The sequence below is a fragment of the Diadema setosum genome, chromosome 16, assembly GCF_964275005.1.
Source record: "Diadema setosum chromosome 16, eeDiaSeto1, whole genome shotgun sequence".
Classification (NCBI taxonomy): Eukaryota; Metazoa; Echinodermata; class Echinoidea; order Diadematoida; family Diadematidae; genus Diadema; species Diadema setosum.
Genome location: NC_092700.1, coordinates 24,602,806 through 24,623,435, shown reverse-complemented (window position 1 = coordinate 24,623,435; position 20,630 = coordinate 24,602,806). Strand labels below are relative to the sequence as shown.

General features: G+C 37.8%; 1 protein-coding gene across 1 annotated transcript in view; it reads right to left on the bottom strand.

Annotated features, from left to right (window-relative positions):
- The window catches only part of LOC140239735 (uncharacterized), a 134,272-nt gene that overhangs the window by 102,758 nt on the left and 10,884 nt on the right, over positions 1–20,630 (bottom strand). The window contains exon 5 of the mRNA XM_072319557.1: positions 20,048–20,068. Within this exon, the coding sequence (XP_072175658.1) occupies positions 20,048–20,068 (21 nt within the window). The remainder of the gene's footprint in view (positions 1–20,047; positions 20,069–20,630) is intronic.

Genomic DNA, 20,630 nt, shown 5'->3' with positions numbered 1-20,630 from the left:
GTGTTTCATTGTATTTCTAATTATTTTGTTTGATGGAAAGGAAATAAATCAACTTGAAAAAAATGAGAATGAATTTGGTATTTCTCTATAGTCTTACCCACTTTACGCTCCATGGAATTTGTATTACATTTTTGTATATATATTGTGCTTGGGTGTTGGAGGGGTGTTTGAATGTCTCGATGTCTTTTTTTCTGGAAATTTAATAAGCATTACTTCATTATAAAAATCTCCTTAACAAAACCCAATAAGTCATGGATATCGCTGCACAACGACAGCGTAACCACAGTTTGTCTATTCCATGACTGTAAGTACTAATTTTCTTACTCTAATGTTTAACTTATCGATCTATATTTTATTATATTTGTGGTATAATTATGTTATGTATTCTTTACATTTATGAAGTTTATTCATATTCGAGTTGCACAAATAAAATTTAAACCTCAAGTTCAAAATTTCATATATCTTTTATCATTGCAAAGCAAATTAAAGGATTACGATTTTTTTTTTCACAAATTGTACGTAATTGAATTTCAGTTTTCCCCAGTCATGCCAGTGCACAATGTAAGACAGTCCACTATGTGATAACCTTGCTGTCATAACACACTGACTTAGCAGGGATCGTCACAGAAAACAATACTGTCCATAATTATCTATAACAATCTGTAACTATCCCTAACTATCCGAAAATATCCGCAACTCTCCTAAGTGTTCAGAACTATTATGTGCCAATTCGTAAGAATATCCGCAAGTGGACGCAAGTATTCGCATCTGATCGTATTTGTCCGTATCACCCGCACTTTTTCTCGGTATGTTTTGAATAAATTTTCTAGTGACGGCAAAGGATCCGCGGGAGTCCGCAATAGAAATGACTTTTTTGGACGTAACGCCGGACGCAGAGCATTATGTGACTGGGGCTTTACTCCATTGTGAACCGGATTCTTGTATTAGTCAGGTCGCTTAGTGAAATTACCGTTACACGGCGGATAAAAGCACCAAATTTGGAGAGATGACTCCTCAGGACCTACTCATTGATATTTGAGTAGGCGCCCTCTGCAAAATTTTTATTTTCATGGTATAAATGCTGAATTTCATTTTGCAGAAAATTTCGCGGGAATGAAACTTTCGTAAATTTCGAGAGGAGCTAATATCGCAAAATCAAAATGCGCGCGATTCTAAACAATGCATTTGATGCCAGTGGCAATTTGCGGAAGTTTCATGCTGCGAAAAAAGGTCGTCGGCTCCAAGTCACGAACATTTCATGTCAGGAAAATAACACCGTTTTTATGTATCTGAGAGAGTAAAGTAACGAAAACGAGGTTCACATTTGTGGTACTTTTTTCATTTTCATGGAACTGGAAGACATGAACCCTATCTTGAATTCCATGATCAACAAAGCATTTGAAACATGGAGGTTGTGAATTGATTACCGATTTATGAAGAGAAAATGCTGTTGAGTTGTCACATTGTGGTGTAGGTCCCATTCCCAGTTTAGTTACTTTATAAAAGGGGCTTATAACGTTTTCTAATGGTAAGGGGAGGGGGAGATCACTGACCCTTGAACACTCCCGTCAACGGTCCGCAGCCCCCTCCTTCCCTCCCCCCCCCCCAAAAAAAAAAAAAAAAAAAAAAAAAATTAGAAAACGATCTGCAGCCCCTTTAATATCGGGTCTATGCTTTATGTACATAACTCTGAACTGGCAAATGTACATTACAGTGTGACACCTCGACAGCATTATTCTCTTTATAAATCGGTAATTAATTCAACCACCTCTATGTTTCAAATGCTTTGTTGATCATGGAATTCAAGATTGGGTTCATGTTTTCCAGCTCCATGAAAAATGAAAAAAAGTACCACAAATGTGAACCTCGTTTTCGTTACTTTACTCTCTCAGATACATAAATACGGTGTTATTTTCCCGACATGAAATGTTCGTGACTTGGAGCCGACGGTCTTTTTCGCAGCATGAAACTTCCGCAAATTGCCACTGGCATCAAATGCATTGTTTAGAATCGCGCGCATTTTGATTTTGCGATATCAGCTCCTCGCGAAATTTGCGAAAGTTTCATTTCCACGAAATTTTCTGCAAAATGAAATTCAGCATTTATACCATGAAAATAAAAATTTTACAGAGGGCTCCTACTCAAATATCAATGAGTAGGTCTTGAGGAGTCATCTCTCCAAATTTGGTGCTTTTATCCGCCGTGTAACGGTAATCTCAAAATTTGACGTTAAGCGACCTGACTATAATGTCATGCTTCAACATCCATTTATCAGTCCGTGAGGCCCGCTACCAACCTCATCTATCACGGAATCTCAAATGAGCAATACATGTCTTCTCACAGTTCTCCGATTCAGTACATCACAATCACTATTTCCTAATAACTATACGACTACGACTATGTTCCGGAGGAGGATAGCCCGTGACAATATGTGTAAAATATCACGTTCTGAAAAACAGATGTTGCAGCCTACTTCATAGCAAGATATTTGTACGGACTGTTCTACATGACTGATGAGGTTTTTTGTCCTAAATACAGGAAACCTTGGTCTCGTCCCAGCGCGCTATGCTCAACCTGGTTTCTACTTTATCTATTTGGCTACCAAACGTGCGGCCTTATGCAGACATGTGAAGATATCCAAAGTGTCACTAACACCTCTTATGTTCTATCAAGCCACGTGTAATTATCATATGGTATTTGAACTTTCCCCATGCTACAGACGCTGTAACCCCCCCCCCCCAACAAAAAAGCGTTCTTCTGTAGCACGTCGAATATCATCGGCAGTAAAACTAAATAATGTTCTGCAAATCATGTGCGGAAAGATTGATTTCATTCATACTGGAAAGTAGCTGACTATAGGATGGAATCTGTGGTTAACAGATTAAATAAAAACAGTTGGTGATATCGCCAACCAATCTTAATAGAATATAAAATCTTTTACTAAATCATAATAGTTACGTAATAGAGAGAGTGAGAAATAGAAAGAGAGAGAGAGAGATTACTATCAAAGCAAAAATGCATAGTATTCTTGGTCACTTTCTGGGTCTTTTGTGAAATTTGTGTCTCACATATTCCTCTGGAGGGAATAATCTCTATTTTTGCAGTGTATAGAAGAAAAAGAAGTATCTGAGTTGGAATGCGACTTAAAGGGGAAGGCTAGTAACTGATCAGTGGGAATCAGTGGAAATGCTGGGAGATGATTGTTCCAATCCTTATGGGATTCATTCTAGAGTTCATTGTATATCTATTGTTGTGTGAAAATGATTTGCTTCAGAACGGTCTCATATTCAAGTAATGTGCAGATTAATGCTCCGTCACTGACCAGGGACGCTAACCTGGAAGCATTAAACTGCACATTACTTGAATATGAGACCATTCTGAAGCAAATCATTTTCACACAACAATAGATATACAATGAACTCTTGAATGAATCCCATAAGGATTTGAACAATCATCTCCCAGCATTTCCACTGATTCCCACTGATCAGTTACTAGCCTTCCCCTTTAACAACCAATTCGTTTTCATGCGACTTCTCGGACTGACAGGTGTAAATCCCTCCTTTGCATTTTTTATAGACCATTTTGACTTTTTTTTTTTGAAATTTCAACATAAAGATACCGTATGGTAGTCAAATCGAATAGAACGTGAAATGTCTACAAAGATTATAATCTACAAATTACAACATATGAAGAGTTTGTTTGCAAAAACCGATAAGTCCATATTTGTCAAATGGAGATATTTGCGATTAAAGGTCAAGACAAATAAAGAGAATAATAAGAAATGTTTTGCTTCTTTTGACCATAACTTAAAAAATGTACCTTTATATGTAGTGACCAATATGTCATTTAAAATGTATTATTTTGTACTTTATGACAGAGACCGTACTTCAAAATCTTCAAAAATGGACTTATCGGTTTTTGCAAACAAACTCTTCATATATTACCAGTGTCTGATTAGGTGTGTATAACAGTGAAGAAGGTATGCAGTTGAAGGTCTTTATTTTCATCCTAAAAATACTCCTAGCTATAAAATACCAAAAGAAATATCTATACAGAGTAATAAAAAATGCGATGGTAGAGCTTTTGTTAGTCTTGTACCATGCTTAAAGAACGAATTTCAAAACTCAATTTAAATATTATGTACGAGGTTGCCAAAACTATAGAAAAAATACCCATTTGCTTGATCCAGCTGATGCTGTATAATTATCTTTGAATTGTTTCATGCTTTAGCAGATTAAGCAGTCTATCTAGATTATGATGCCTAACATTTTGTAAATATTTGAATACTGATTAAAGTGTTTGACAATAGGAATTTACGGCATTAGAGAGAGAGAGAGAGAGAGAGAGAGAGACAGAGAGAGAGAGAGAGACAGAGAGAGAAATCCGTACTCATGAATTCTAAGATTTTTCGCTGACGAGATACAGGAGACTGCGTACTTACCGTTATAGAAATACTGGTAATAGGGAGGGCCACCTCTCTGGTAATACACCATGCGTGAGAATTTTTTAATGAAATCAATCGCGTCTTCTCTTCTGTCTGGTCTGAAATTAAAGCATCAAGGCAGATGAAAAACTGTTTTAAATGTATGTAGTTAGTTTTTTTTTTTCTTTTCGTAGATACTGAGGTCATCGGGTTACTGAGTCAATTTGAGTTGAGTTGCAACAACTCCTTGCAGAGTCAGACAGCCCCTCACACACCCACACACATGTACCCACACACGTATTATTTTTTTATTCTGAGAAATAGACGGAAAATACATTTGAGATCCGGAAAAACGAAAGCTAATTATCCTCTGAAAAGTCGTCAGTACTTGAACCAATGACCCATTCACCCCCGTCCCTAGGAATAGATTCCACGTTGAATAACGTAAACGGCCCCGATAAAGAATACAAGCTTCATGATTTATGTACAGTACAACGACTTATGACAACGTGTAACTGCAGCATTAATACAACTGTTGGAAAAATGAAAGCACACTATGTTACCAAACACACACACACACACACACACACACAAAGTAAACACAAAAGCAACTTCTTTAATGAGTTACAAATTGAAGGGGTCGGTGCATTATAGTGTTAACCCACACTTTGGTGAAAAATGAGTTACATGCATTTACACCATCCTGAATCACTGCTCTATAATCCCTAAAAATGTCATCTTGAAATTTAAGCAATAAATGGGTTTTTAATGCAGGCATCTTTTTGCCCCGAAAATTAATCACATCTTATAGGCAGGAATATAATGCTAAGCCACACTTTTCAAGATGGCGACCTCCATGGTAGCAGACAGAAGGGTGTCATAAAAATATCTAAATCTGAACAGTGAGGAAACTTTTTCATCTACAAAAATAAGTGATTCTGATTCATAACATAACTTGTACTCCTCTGCCAGTTATGAAAATGGAGATAAGATAAACATTAATGAAATTTTAAGCATTTAATGAGTATTTTTTGTTAATTTTTGTACTGTTGGGGTTAGCACTATTTTCATGCTAATTCTACTGATCATGACATTTTTCGCCAGTTTTTTGTTTTTGTTGAACTTATCAGGAAAATACCACAATCACTGGTTTTAGGAGTATTTTAGCATTGTGCATTATGACCTATAAGAAAATTCACCAACATTCATGGTCTGTCCCAGCACCTTAAAGTTTCATTAGTGGGTTAGCATTTTATTCATGCTGACATTTCGCTTCAAAAGGAAAGCTTCCTCAAAATTAATCAGTCGTTAAATAACTGATGAAATATATTCAAAATATAAATCTTTATTTGTTATGTGTGTTTTTTTCATCGAAATGGCTTATTGTAATAAGTGTATTGTCTCTAAATTTATGATTTTTTTTTCCCGATACAAGTGTGATCTGAAAACATTCATATGGGTACAAAAAAAAAAAAAATGTACGGATAGCTGGATATTTGGACATGTGCCTTATCTGTTTGTAATTCTTACAGAGTTAGATCACTAGTGAAACAACATTTGAAATTGTCATTGATTAATTTGTAACTTCTTTTGAATAAAATGCAATTTTGCTATGCTTTCACAGCCATATTTAGGGGGATTAGCCATAGACAGTAGAAAATAGATGAAAACAAAATGCATTCTTAATATCGATTAATTTACCTCAAATTTTCAAAAAAAAAATCCTGCCGCTGTCAATACAGTTGTGCTTCCCTGTAGTTTCTTACATAACCGAGACACGATACTTACATGTTTAACATCCTTTGAAAGGATGTTACATTTATGATATAACTGCAAACATTATTTTTCAAATCTAACGCTGACGTATAAAATTCATAGTTCCATGTTGTTGATACCTCTATACGGTTTCTCAATTTAAATCAATAATAGGTGAAAGCAATCAAAGCGGACTTTAAAGCATCAATGCTGATAGTATAGTGGTTTTTTTTAACGTAATTTAATTTTGTTAGTCAATAGCTCCCTTTTTTCCACTACTGAATTTAACCCTTTAAACTCGGTATTTATCATGCATTTTTATGAAGAAGTCTCCATGTTGGAAAGAAAATGTATTTGCTGTATTCTGTTACAAATTTCAGAGTTTTTTTTTTTCACAGGGTTCTTTAAAAGATTAATTTACAAAAAAGAAAGTTTCCTTCAAATTAATTTGGAGATTTGTGATCGATAAAACTATTGAAAGCATATAGATTTTTCACTTTTTCGTGTATGTTTTTGTCACCGTAACAACTTTGACATGAGAACATGTTTTTCTTGTTCCTAAAATGATCTTCATGATCCAAATGTAGTCTGAAAACGTGCATATGGGGTAATGATGTATTTGTATAAACACACAAACTTGGTACAATACGTAGACTATTTTGGTCTTATTCGGCACATTGTATTTCAGCATGTATGGTCTGTGCGAATATACGAAATCTATAAGTGTTCAGACTTCCAAAGAGATTTTTTCCCAATTTTTAAAAAAGTTCTTTTTATGGATTTTGGGCCATTAAGAGTTAGTCATTCATTTTGTATTAAGAACTTTCCTGCATAATTTCAAACAGCCTGCATTTACCAACGAACATGGGGGAGGAGGATTCATTGAGGCATGTACAGTCATAATTCTCATGCAACACTATTTTTTGGTAAATTCGTTGTCATACAAAGAAGGATTTTAGAGTACATTGGTGATTTTGATACCCTAAACAAGAAAACCAATCTAGCTAAACAAGGCCTTAATGTCTACTTTATGGTATTTTATTCCCTTTAACAAAAGACATGATAATCTCTGGAATAATGTTGATATGTACCATTTTACTTTATTTTCTCTGATCTATACTCTAAATTTAAAATGCGTTATATGCATAATGCTGAAGAAGGGACTCTTTCCCTGCTTTTAAGTACACGGAAGATGAAAAATCCTCAATGAGATATAACCCCTTCCCCCCCCCCCCAACAAATCATATCATTATTTTGTATGACACTGAATGCTTTGTCTTTTAAAACTTGAATTGTTAAAATTGTTTAATATCCACATTTCAAGATGTCTTTATGCGTATATTTATGATTATGTGCGCGTGTGTGAGTCTGAAATATATGCAAAGTTTGTCTTCATAATTCAAAGAGATTATACAATACTGACAGTTAAAAACAATTATATCTTATTTTGATTTCACGTCACAAAGGAGGGAAACTCAAATATTACATTAATTTTCCATTTTTAGCGAAGAGATATTGATATTTTGCAAGTTTTCAAAAAATAAAGAGTATTTGTATACACGACGGATTTGGCTGCATTAAAGTGCTAAGCCACAAATTCAAAATGTGACTTGAAAAATCCTCTTGAATCCACCAAAATATCAGTGTAGTAAATTTCCCCAAGACACTATTCAATCTTGAGTATGTAAAGGTTCATACACGAAAAAATTGGCCTTCTCGAGTCACTGACCTGATTTATGGATTTTTTCAAACTTTCAAAAGCGATTATCTCAAAATGAACATTGTGTGGGTTAGCACTATAATGCACCGACCCCTTCAATTATTTCTCCAACTTGATCTAATAGTGAATTAATTATACACGGTCACACAGTGTGGACGTATGTGGAAATGCCACAATTTAACATGCTTTGTAAAGTCGAGGCATTTTCACATAAACCATGCTGTGTGACCACGTGTTTGTTCCATAAAGGCCCTGTCACACCTTTCCGGACAAGCTTTGCGTGCAACTTGCGAAGAACGATTTTTGCTACCAGGAGGTCCCTGCAGATGAACCGCACATGACCGTACCTAGCACTTATCTCTCCCGTTGTTACACGGAGTTGCTCACGCACGTCCTATTCACCGGCAGCCAAGTTTAGGCCCTGTCACACATTTCCGGGCAAGCTAGGCGGCTTGTTGCGTGTGGGGATTTTCCAGCACGTTGGACATTTTTTTTTTTTTTTTTTCGCAGGAGGACAATGGTTTGGGCAAGTTTCGCATGAGTCTTACCTGCTGGACCCGTGCTACTTTATGCGTTCTAACTATACTTCCATGTGATCTGCGTGTCAGGCGCATGGTTGGCGACTGAGGACTGAAAACACGGTGAAGGTATCCCTCTGAAGGAATGGCAGAAGTCCCACAGAATGTCATTATCTTTGCCGCACACGGGGAATGCGAAGTACCTGCGTTACAGATGCAAAGTACCTGCGTGGGAGTTGCCTGCGAGGTGCCGCCGTTCAGGTCCTCCTACTGGCGTTATGCTTGGACCTCTGCGGGCAATCCCCGCGACTCACCCAGAAAAAGTTTTGGTCGTGCTCAAAATTTGGCTGCGGGTAAATCGGACTTGCGTGCGCACCGCCGGGCAACTACGGGCGAGATACGAAATACAATTTTTCCCCGCAATTCAACCGGCAAAGCTTCAGACACGGTGCGACATGGCCTTACCCCTATAAAGCCCAAGCTATTTTGACCCCCTTCCAGGCCGAAGGGGGGAGGGCACATTGTGCACCCCTATATATCTTCTTTATTATATGATGTATGACCGTCATATTTGGCACATGGGTAGAGCAACTCATACTTTACATGGCCCGACATTTGAAACTTCTTAAGGTCATCCACTATAAAGGGCACTTTTTACCAAAATATACAGAAATACATAGGAAATATGCTAAAGTCATGTTTTTTCTTTTTATTTCTTTATCCCCAGTATAGCTGTTTCTATTTTACATCAATTATTTTCATATTTACCATAAAGGAAAAGCAAGTCAACATTCACTATTTGTAATGGTTGAAATTTCTCAAGGTCAACATGTGGGGGCGCTATTCATTACAATATAAAGAAATATATGAAACCTATGATGTATTGCTTGGAATGGGTAGGCCTACATATGAAGAGTTTGTTCGCAAAAAACGATAAGTCCATATTTGCCAAATAGAGATATTTGCGATTATTAAAGGTCAAGAAAATATTCAAGAGAATAATAAGAAAATTTTTGCTTCTTTTGACCATAACTTCAAAAATGTACATTTATATGTAGTTACCAATATGTCATTCAAAAGGTATTATTTTGTACTTTATGACAGAGACCGTACTTCAAAATCTTTAAAAATGGACTTATCGGTTTTTGCGAACAAACTCTTCATATATTGGTATGACATTTCATATTTCCAAAATATTGAAATGTTGAGTTTGCAGATTGATAATACGATAAACAAATTATATTACAGGCAAAGCTTGTGTGAAAATAGCCCAAAATAAAAGGGTAGTCTTTGAAAAATGATGTATTTTCGAGTATTTCTATTATATCTATTGGTTGATGCTTATGTCGTATAAAAATAAAGGTAATAATAAGAAGAGCATTTCAGGGTAATTCACAACCATTGTTACTTCACATTTTGGTCATTTAGCAAATTACAGCCAAGAAAACCCCCTGTTGCGACACGGATTGTCGCCCCTACACGGATTGTCGCCTCCTGCTCGGGGCGACAATCTGTGACGGGCGTTGGCGGCACGGATTGTCGCCCCCTACACGGATTGTCGCCCGCCCTCGAAGCACATTTGCTGGGTAATATCGTTCTGGACATAATCATTGAAATACTAACACATAACTTACATGGCTACATCCATGCAAACATGCCATGTAAAAAGTCATGGTGAGGTTTCAAGGAAGTGTGTATGTGCGCGTGCACATGATAATTTAGTGTCCGTTTGTGCGTGTGTGTGTGTGTGTGTGTGTGTGATGGAAGAATGTGTTTATTATGTCAGTTTTTTGCGTATGTGTTTTTAGCTGCGCGTGGGGAGGGATACCTAGTAAGCTGTTGCTGGCATAAACGTTGATATTGATTTTATCAGCAGCTTTGAATTTGATGAGTTTTTTTTGGCAGATTTGTATAATTATGAATTCGGAGTGGAGTTTCGTGCGGGCAGATGCTGCTTTTCTGCATACGGTCCATTATGTCTTATTTATCAACATTGGGAAATCGTTTCATCAGGAAGGAATGTGGTATCGGTTAGGGTGTGCGTCGGTATGTGGGAAGGGGGTTACATTTCGTTATTGCAAAAGTTTGTTACTCTGAAGGCTCATTCGTCCGAAGGCTCATTCGTCCGAAGGCTCATTATTCCGAAGGTTCGTTATTCCGAATTTCATTTTTGGATCAACGAACCTCTAGGTATAGGGAATTGTGTGTTTGGGATATTAAAATGAAGCCTCGGAAAAAACGAACTTCGGAATAACGGAACCTTCGTGTGTGTGTGTGTGTGTGTGTGTGTGTGTGTGTGTGTGTGTGTGTATTTGGGTTGGTGAATGTGGGTGTGGGATGATTTAGGTTTTGTTTAATCAGGGGTTGGTGGGTTGGGGATTGGATTTGAAGAAGGATAGTTATAAATGGTATGACAGATGTTGGTAGGATTTAATATTTAGGATAGAATACTGATGTAGGCCCTAAATTTGTTTCGGATGGGGAGGGGAGGGGGTGGTCGGGTTTTTTAAGACTGATTTCATTTTAAATTCGTGTAATGTATTTGTGTTTTTTTTTATGTATATGCCCTTGTAAGTAAGAAGGTGTTACATGATGCAAACCAATGTATTCAAGGAATATAGGTTTGGTAGGGCCCTACATGTCAAAACTTTCTCGTGAAGAAATTGTTAGTAGGGTTGGTCTATAATCGAGTTATCTATGTTGAAGTGAGATTATTTGTGGTATAAATTGACAAACGGATTTGTTTCTGTTTCAAATTGCCATTTGTAACTTTTTTTTCATGTTACACCCAGAATGAGTCGATTTATGAATGATTTGAATGAAATCAATGAATATCAAGGAAAAAAGTGTTGAGTTGGTTTATTTGCATTATGAGGATTTGTTTGAGTGTTTGTTGGTGTTTGTTTGTATTACGTATGTATTAGCGGTGTGCAATGGCAGTTCGTTTGTGCTAAAATCAACTAACGATTGACAAATGTTCTACCACGTGTGGAAATTATTCGCTCATGCATAAAGCATGCCAAACCTATTCTGGGACAAAGAATAGTGGTATGGACGTTCTAGTTTATAAGACTGATGGAAGAAAATGACTGCAGTGAAAAATAAACAAAGACAAATAACATTTGGGGAGGGTACTGTACTCCCTCGTATGTATTTTCTCTCGGTCTCTCTCTCGCCTAGCCTGCCTCACCGCCGATATTGGTTCACACACCCATACTATTTTTAGGTCAACGCTGGTGTGAATTTTTTAAACACGTGCTCATACACTCTGAAGGTGTTTGTATTGCCACAGTAGCGCCGCTATATTCCCCATACACACGTGAGCATACAGACACACGTAGACACACAGACAAACAAACCACTACCACTATGACCACCGCACATGCACAGTTTCTACATATTGTATTATTATACTCCAAACACACACCCATACACACATTTACACACACACACACACAGACACACACACACACACAACAAATCATACACATCACATATCATGCAGCTCACAATACACACACACACACACACACACACACACACACACGCACACCCCCCCCCCCACACACACATACGCATAACTTACCAGTCATACCCATCCCACCAAAGCTTAACACCGGAGGAACCACCCCGAGCCCGGGGCGACAATCTGTAACGGGGCGACAATCCGTGTCGCAACAATTTTGTTGCCAACACGGATTGTCGCCTTCGAGGTCAAAAACTGGGAACTGCACAAGCGTCACGGATTGTCGCCAGGCGACAATCCGTGTAGGGGGCGACAATCCGTGCCGCCAGCGCCCGTCACGGATTGTCGCCCAGAGCAGGAGGCGACAATCCGTGTAGGGGCAACAATCCGTGTCGCAACACCCCCACTTCATCCATTATTATACTGTTAACTGAAATTGGAACAGAAAATCATGCAAAATCTGACGAACATGGTTGTCAGTTTACGGTTGCAATATCGGGCATAGCTAAATTATATATAAAAATGTTTGCAATAAGATTCTAGGAAAAGTCATCAAATTTGGTTGAAATCGAGTAAAGGGTGTTGGAGTGACAAACGAAAATATGGTAGGGGGCACAATGTGCCCCCCCCCCCCCCCCCCCCCGTTGGGCTTTATAGGGTTAAGCATGCTCAAAATTCGTTCCGGGTGAGTCGCGGGGATTTGCCTCCAGAGGTACATGCAGAACACCAGTAGGAGGCCCTTAGCGGCAGCACCTCGCAGGCAACTCCTGTGATACGCAGGTACTTCGCAGCTGTAACGCAGGTACTTCGCAGTCTCCGTATATCGCTCGTAGCTGAAAATGGATCAAATTCAAAGCTTTCACGCATGACACAAGGAAAACACGCAATTAGCAGGTAAATAGTCCTCCTCTAGCAGTAAGACGCAAGTACAAAACTCGTCAACATCCTTGTCCGCCTGCAGAAAATTCTACTCGCAACAGGCCCGCGTAGCTTGCCCGGAAAGGTGTAAGGGCCTTTAGACCCGGCGTCCACTAGGGCGCGGGCAAGACGCGGAAAGCAAATTTAGTAATTCCGCACTCATTCGGCAACCTCTCCGCACGTTCTTGAAAGAGTCCATTCACTGTTATGTCCTAAACATGTCCGGGCATTTCCGCATCTTCGGGAGAGAGAGAAATTTCCGCGTCCAAATTTTGGTCTCGATAAAAACTTCCCGACACCTTCGGCAACTGGTCATGAGGACATCGTCAGGACATTCCGCCCTTCCGCAACCCTTTCAATCATTCAGTCACTTATGTTTTATTTTCATTTCCAAACAATATACATAGGTAATACTAACGTCAAAACAAAAGTATATTCTCGTAACATTCCGCTCCTTCCACCCCTTCCGCATACGCTCCTGCAATTCTGCGGTGCTGGCAGCTTCGTGAATGAAAGCGGAAGGCACCCGGGATGATTTAGGACAGTCAACTGCCGATGCAGATCATAAAATGCAAATGCGCGGAGCTGCAAGTGATTGTGTATAGGCAAGACACAAAAAGTCAACAGATTCCTACTAGCAAAAAGATTTTTGAAGGCGAAAAATCAATGCGGCATTATGCCTATGAAAGATACAAATAAAAAACGTGGAAGGGTAAGAATATGGTCCCTCTCCTAGTCCCGCAGCCGAACCTTTCTTCCTCTGATGAGGAACAGGTAAATGTCCATATTTCCCGGCGTCCAATGAAGAAAGCACAGCAGAATGCAGTGGATACTCTGTCAACAGTAACTAGGAAGAAGAGGAAGCAGCCCCCTCCGTTCCGAGTAAACTTGTTCTTTTTGTTTTGTTTCGTTCTTTTCAGAAATCATATTCATTAGCAGGATTTTTAATACAGTATAGTTGCCATTACGTAGTACATCGTTTTTCAAATGTGACCGCCCAGCTCAAATACGTAAGGCAAAGTACTGTACTAAGACTTACGTTTGAGGTTATTTTAACTTATTAGAATTTGACCGTCCTAACCCATTCAAAGGGCACCGGGACTACTGCAGCTATCTGAGCATCTCTCATAGCTTGTATTGGAAGCAATAGGCCAAAGTTGATTTCAGCTAGTGTGATCGACCTCCGTGACGGCTAGCACTTAAATAAGAAAAACCGAAAGCCGGCTTCCAGTTTATAACCTTGTACCATTTCCTTTATACTTTCCGCGTACCTAACTTATGTTGTCGGCAATTCATCCTAATTTTCCTCGTTCATGATTTTATACCACTCCTGATTTAATCTTAGATGTGTCCGCGCTATCGGGATACGATTATCATTTTCCGGGGTATTTTGCGCTCTTCCTGAGTGATTGGTAAGACACTCCTAGGAATGTCTGCAGTCAGTCCGCACAGATTCCTAGGAATGTCCCAAGACAAGCCGATTCGCACACTTTTCCCAGTATGACGCGGGCAAGATGCCGAAATGATAGAATTTGATTCTGCAACCCTTCCTAGGCTTATCCGCTCCCTAGTGGACGTCAGCCCTAAGGGAATGCCCCTGTAGTTTTCAACAATAGGCTTGCAATACACTTCTTTTTATTACATAAAGGTAAAAGAAGTAGAAGAAGAATTAAAAATGAGCTACTTCCAGAACCAATACAGTAAAGAAACATTATCTGAATGAGTTACAATGTGAAACGTGTAATGTGTAAAAGACACACTAAATTTGATTGCAAACCTTGTTGTAGAGGTGTCTTGGGATATTAAAGGGTTAAGGAAATCTGCTCGAATTTCTTTATTTTCACATTTTTCTTGAATTATCAAGGTTGTAAAAAATGTGTACATTTCGTCTGCCGGATGCGTTGGTCCGGGTGAATGATCAGGGAGATGAGTCTTTTTTTTTCCACCTTTGTCGTGTCATCTAAATCTGCGTTTCTTGATAGAAATCGGAAATGGCTGCTTTTGCCATCTTTCTGGTATTAAATAGAACAATTGCCATTGCACATAGGTAGCAAGGCCTCCGCACACCGAGCACGGTAACGGCAACATACCGGTTTTTGATTTGGTGCACCAAAAGAAACCATATTTTGTTCCGTTACAATAGCACTTCCCCATCAATAAATTTGTTACAAAATTAAACTTCAACTGGTGATTTTATTTTGCTCTTGATATTGAGATAAGAATACAATTTTTTGTCGATTTTGTACCCGACATGGTTCTTTCTTGGGCGCCATAGCAAAAAAACGGACAGTTCCCGTCACCTTGTTTGGTGTGAGGAGATGAAAAGAAGGTTGCCAGCTATAGTGAAAATTCACTGCGTTTGAAGGTTGATATGAAATTGATAGATCTAATTCAAGACATAGAACGATTTTATATGTTTTGTGAAAATGTTAATGAAAATCTGCATGATATAAATACAATTGAGCAACTTTACACACATACACACACACGCACACACACACACACACACACACACACACACACAAACACACTATATTTTTCTCTTTATTTTTGTTTGAGTTTTGCACTTTTCACAAACAGCTGCATCACCGGCTGTTATCACACAGCACGTGACTACCTCATCTTGTTCATTTATGATAATAGGTGGAAGTTGAGGCAATAATGTTTTCACTTAAAAAAAAATCTCATTAGCCTGCATTGCACAGACATTAATACTACAACATTTGAAATCACATGTCTTTTTTGAATGATTGTAAAAAAGTGTCGTCCTAATCATTCATAAAGGTAGACTGAAGACGAATAGTGGGATTTGACATCCTCATCTCACCTTATGTGCTAACATACCTAAGAGTTGTGTAAAAACATACCAGAATATGACATTCAAGATCAAATTCTACCTTGGCTATATTTTCCGATTCTGTCCAATTGATGCTACTCAAATACAATCAGCTTAAGCATGTAGTGGCATTTCACTATACAATGCTCATCATTCACTGCACTATTTCCAGAGGAAGAAGACTGAACACAGGTAAATTGGAACACTGTGTAATGAATCTCTCACCTGTGATGATAGACAAATACAGCGCAATGACATTCCTCGTCCTCTCTCCAGACATTTGTCCTACCATTAACAGTAAATATACCATCTGGAGAGAGAGAAAAAAAAAAAGCAAAGATGAAATGAATTAATTGTGATGCTTAATAAAAACAGTTTAATAGACTCGACTGTTGGTATGTGGTTTTATTATAAAAAAAAAAATGAAAACGATCTAGTGCAGTGCTTCAGAGTTTAGAGCTGACTGCAACCTCAATACACAGCGTCAGTTTTCGAGAAAATTTGTGGAAATGGACCCGAGTGCAAACATAACAATGGAAGTCTTTCGCGTCCTCGTGTTTGTTTCTTGCTCTCTCTCTCTCTCTCTCTCTCTCTCTCTCTCATAGCAAGAATAGCAAGAATTGTTTTCGAACTGACAGTTTGTCCGCGGTTTGCTCGAAACATGAACACCTCACTTTAATATGAAAACTACATTCATGGAATGGAAATGATTGTGCCATGAATAACACATAATTGATACTTGATTGAACACATTGCCCAGCCTCTTTGAAAGGTTCGCGCTTCTCATTCCGACATTTGATTTGATTATGACTAAAAAGAAATGACCTTCTTCGACATGTTCACAGCAATCCGGTTATCCTAATGCAATACAAGACATGGTCGTCGTTGTAAGTTCATGGTAAAACATATTGGCTCTGTTCTTGTTTTTGTTTTGTTTTGTTTTGTTTTGTTTTTTGTTTTTTGTTTATTTGGGTTTTTTTAGGGGGGATGTTTTTTGGCTATAATTTGAATTATCGTTTTACAAAGGGTCGCCGATTTTTTTTTTTTTTTTTTTACTACGAACACTACACATATAAAAACAACAACAACAAACATATAAACAAACAAAAAAACACCTAAAAACTAATGTGACTATAAACGTTTATGCAATTATTGTGGCCAACCTCGATGTTGGTCATGTGATGCAATTAAAGGCACCGTATTATTCAAGACGGACAAGGAAGGTCCAATCATTAAGCCACATATACCACGTAGGGTCTGATTCCATCGATATACAACAATTGTACAAGTTCAAGGTAATTTCTTCTTCTTTTTTTCAACAGAACATAAAAATGTACGAATACGATGATGCAAACGACTCCTAAATAACTTAACATACAAGTATTTGATTATACAATACATTATCAACAATGTACTAATGCCGATGTTCCCACGTACTTAACGACAATTAATGTAAAATGCAACTTGTGAAATATAAGACATTTGCTTCCAAACCAACGCCTTTGTACCGTGGATGAAAACAAAAGAGTAGAGTCTTAAGCAAATTTGTCTGACTGTGGAGGAAATAGAAATAGAGTGTTTGCAGATAGTCTATTGAGTCACAACGACAAAGACTAAACACAACAGTACCTTAAAAGAGATTACTAGAAATAGAATGAAGCAGCAGGTACACGTACAAGATGGGAATGGTATAAAGGGAACAGGAACAAGGTAGAAATTGAGTGACCAATGATTTAGATTGTTGATAGGCTGTGATTGCGTAAAAGCACCAACAAAAACTGACAATAGCGACGGTAATTGCATGGAAGATATGATCATGATGATAGTGATAACGATGTACACAGCCGTATATGTCTGTTTGCCACAAGTGAGTGATTACAAGAGGGATAATTAATTTTCCTGTAACACAATTTTACTCACCAATTTCGTCTTCAAGGCCATCTAAAGTCTTGTAAGAGAAGTCCGTTATTCCACTAGTCTCGATCAAATCGATTCTCTCAGTTAATATGTGATGAGTCTTTCCTCCTGCCTGTTCTGTGTACCCTTCGTCGGCTATGGTGGAATATTTTCCTGTCCGTTGAACAAAGAGAACCACACAACAAAGTTCGGTAACGGGAATAAAAATCTATTTGTTTCACTCTCAATCCCCCTTCATTTTCCTTGTCTTTTTCTATCTTCTCATATTTTCTTTCCCACAACCTCTAATGTGTATTAATATTTCTGCCGTGAGCATGTATGTTACTAGAAATTCTCATAAGATGTATATTTCTTTATAAAGACATAATTTCTGAAGAGCGGTAATTTATTACAAGGGTCTTGCAATTCGGAATAGCTTGTTAAAGTTTAAACAGTGTTCCACTTTAACCCTATAAAGCCCAAGGGGGGGGGGGGGATGGCACATTGTGCCCCCTACCGTATTTTCATTTGCCACTCCTACACCCTTTACTCGATTTCAACCAAATTTGGTGACTTTTCCTAAAATCTTATTGCGAACATTTTTTATATATAATTTAGCTATGTCCGATATTGCTGGTTGCCATGGCAACCCTAAACTGACAACCATGTTCGTCAGATTTTGTGCTGTTCCAATTTCAGTTAACAATATAATAATGGATGAAATGGGGGTTTTCTTGACTGTAATTTGCTGAAGGACCAAAATGTGAAATAATTATGGTTGTGAATTACCCTGAAATGGTTTTCTTATCATTTCCTTTATTTCTCATATGACATAGGCATCAAGCAGTACATGTAATAGAAATAATTAGAAATACAGCATTTTTCAAAGACTACCCTTTTATTTTGTGTTATCTTCACACAAGCTTTGCCTGTAATATCATTTGTTTATCATGTTATCAATCTGCAAACTCAAAACTTCAATATTTTGTTTTGAAATATAAAATGTGATGCCATTAATATGTATCCATTCCAAGCAATACATCATAGGTTTCAAAATTTCTTTATATTGTAATGAATAGCGCCCCCACATGTTGACCTTGAGAAATTTCAGCCATAACAAAGAGTGAAGATTGACTTGCTATCCTTTGTGGGAAATATGAAAATGATTGATATAAAACAAGAACATATATACTGGAGATAAATAAATAAAAAGAAAAAGCATGATTTTAGCGTATTTCCTATGTATATCTTTATATTTTGGTAAATAGCGCCCTCAGTGGATGACCTTGAGAAATTTCAAATGTTGGGTCATGTAGAGTATGAGTTGCTCTACTCACGTGCCAAATATGACGGTCATACATGGTATAATAAAGACGTTATATGGGTGGGGGGAACAATGTGCCCCCCCCCCCCTTGGACCTGCAAGGGGTCAAAATAGCTTGGGCTTTATAGGGTTAAGCAATTTTAAAAAGAAGCATAAATTGTAACTATAAGACAAAGAATAATATTATGCTGTATATTGTAAGATTACATGAACATTTCATTGATTGCCTGTTCTTTCATGAAATGTTTTCTATTGGTGGTGTTGTAGCTCTTTAGTTTGCTTGTATTTGTAAGTGTTTGTAGCAAAATGTAAGAAGAGCAGTAAAAACGGGATTAGCCTTGATATGTCAACGGCCTTCACACATGGATTAGCCTTGATATGTCCCCATATCTGCTGCGTTTGTGTGTGTATGTGTGTGTGTGTGCGTGTGTGTGTGTGTGTGTGTGTGTGTGTGTGTGTGTCGAATGACATGGTGTCATCTTACCTTATTGCCATATATTTTGTGTGATATTTCGAATTGTATTTCAGTATGTTCTTTATGTGAAATATGATATAGGTGATTTAGATTTTGTATTCCTGTTTATGATGTATTTACTTTAAAAGATGTGAAATAAATCTTAAACCTCGAAACTTTGAAACTTTATATAGATTGTACAGTTGTGAGGTGTTTTTTTTTTTAATGAAACATATGGATACCCAAAATAGAGTACTATACTGATATACGTTTATGACACCCCCCCCCCCCCCCCCACACACACACATACACGGACATCGAGCACACATACACGAGGAACCATGCATAACAGCAGCTGCATCAGGCATCTTTAAGTTTCATGAACAAAAAAAAAAAATCAAATCAAACATTACTCCATCCTTGCCCCCGTCTCATAAAACTTGGGATAGAAATCAATTTCAAATCCCCTGAAACTGCAATTGATATCAACTTGCGACTGATTGCAATTTTCCACCTTAAAGAAATCAATCTCAGGTGACGATCATTTACCATTTTATATATTTACCATTTTTGTATAACACTGAAATAGCCTCATAACAAAGTTGTGGTCTGCTCACTCAAAAGGAGACAAATCTACGAAAAAATCTTAAGTAAACACCTCTATAAATGGGGGTCATCCCACTTAACTAGACAACTAGTCATACAGCCCACGGGTTCGACAGATACAACACGGGGCTTAATGTGTCGGTCTCGTGGACCTTGTTAGCTTGGTGTCGAACTAAGTATTAATGACTCGTGAGTTGTATAACTCATGAGCTGTATGACTCGTGGGCTGTATCACTTGTGGTTGTCGGTCGCGTACCCTATAAATGAACCTGTAGTTGGATGACAACAGCTGCACAAACTTATAATGCAGTGCTTTTGAGGGTCAAAGGGTCGTTTTTATTTTTTGTTTTTTGTGGGTTTTTTTTTATGTTGACAGACTTTTAAAGCAACCTGAAAAGCGGTCTGAACATAGGCTTGAATATAGGTTACAAGTTCCGTACACACAAAATGACAGCCAAGTTGATCACTTCCAATAATGGTCTTATGGTTGTTGTAGTCCTACTAGAGAATATAGATGGTGCTCAATTTCCGGTCACTTTCGGACTTACAGATTGAATGACTAAAAAGAACGATACAATAATTACATGGATCATGATTTAGCAAGATATGCTATCTTTATTTTTTTACACGTCTTTGTCATAAAAATATCCCATCGTAAACATTGTCCTATACAACTGCAGACATTACTGCTGTGAGCTTATTCAAACACCAGTG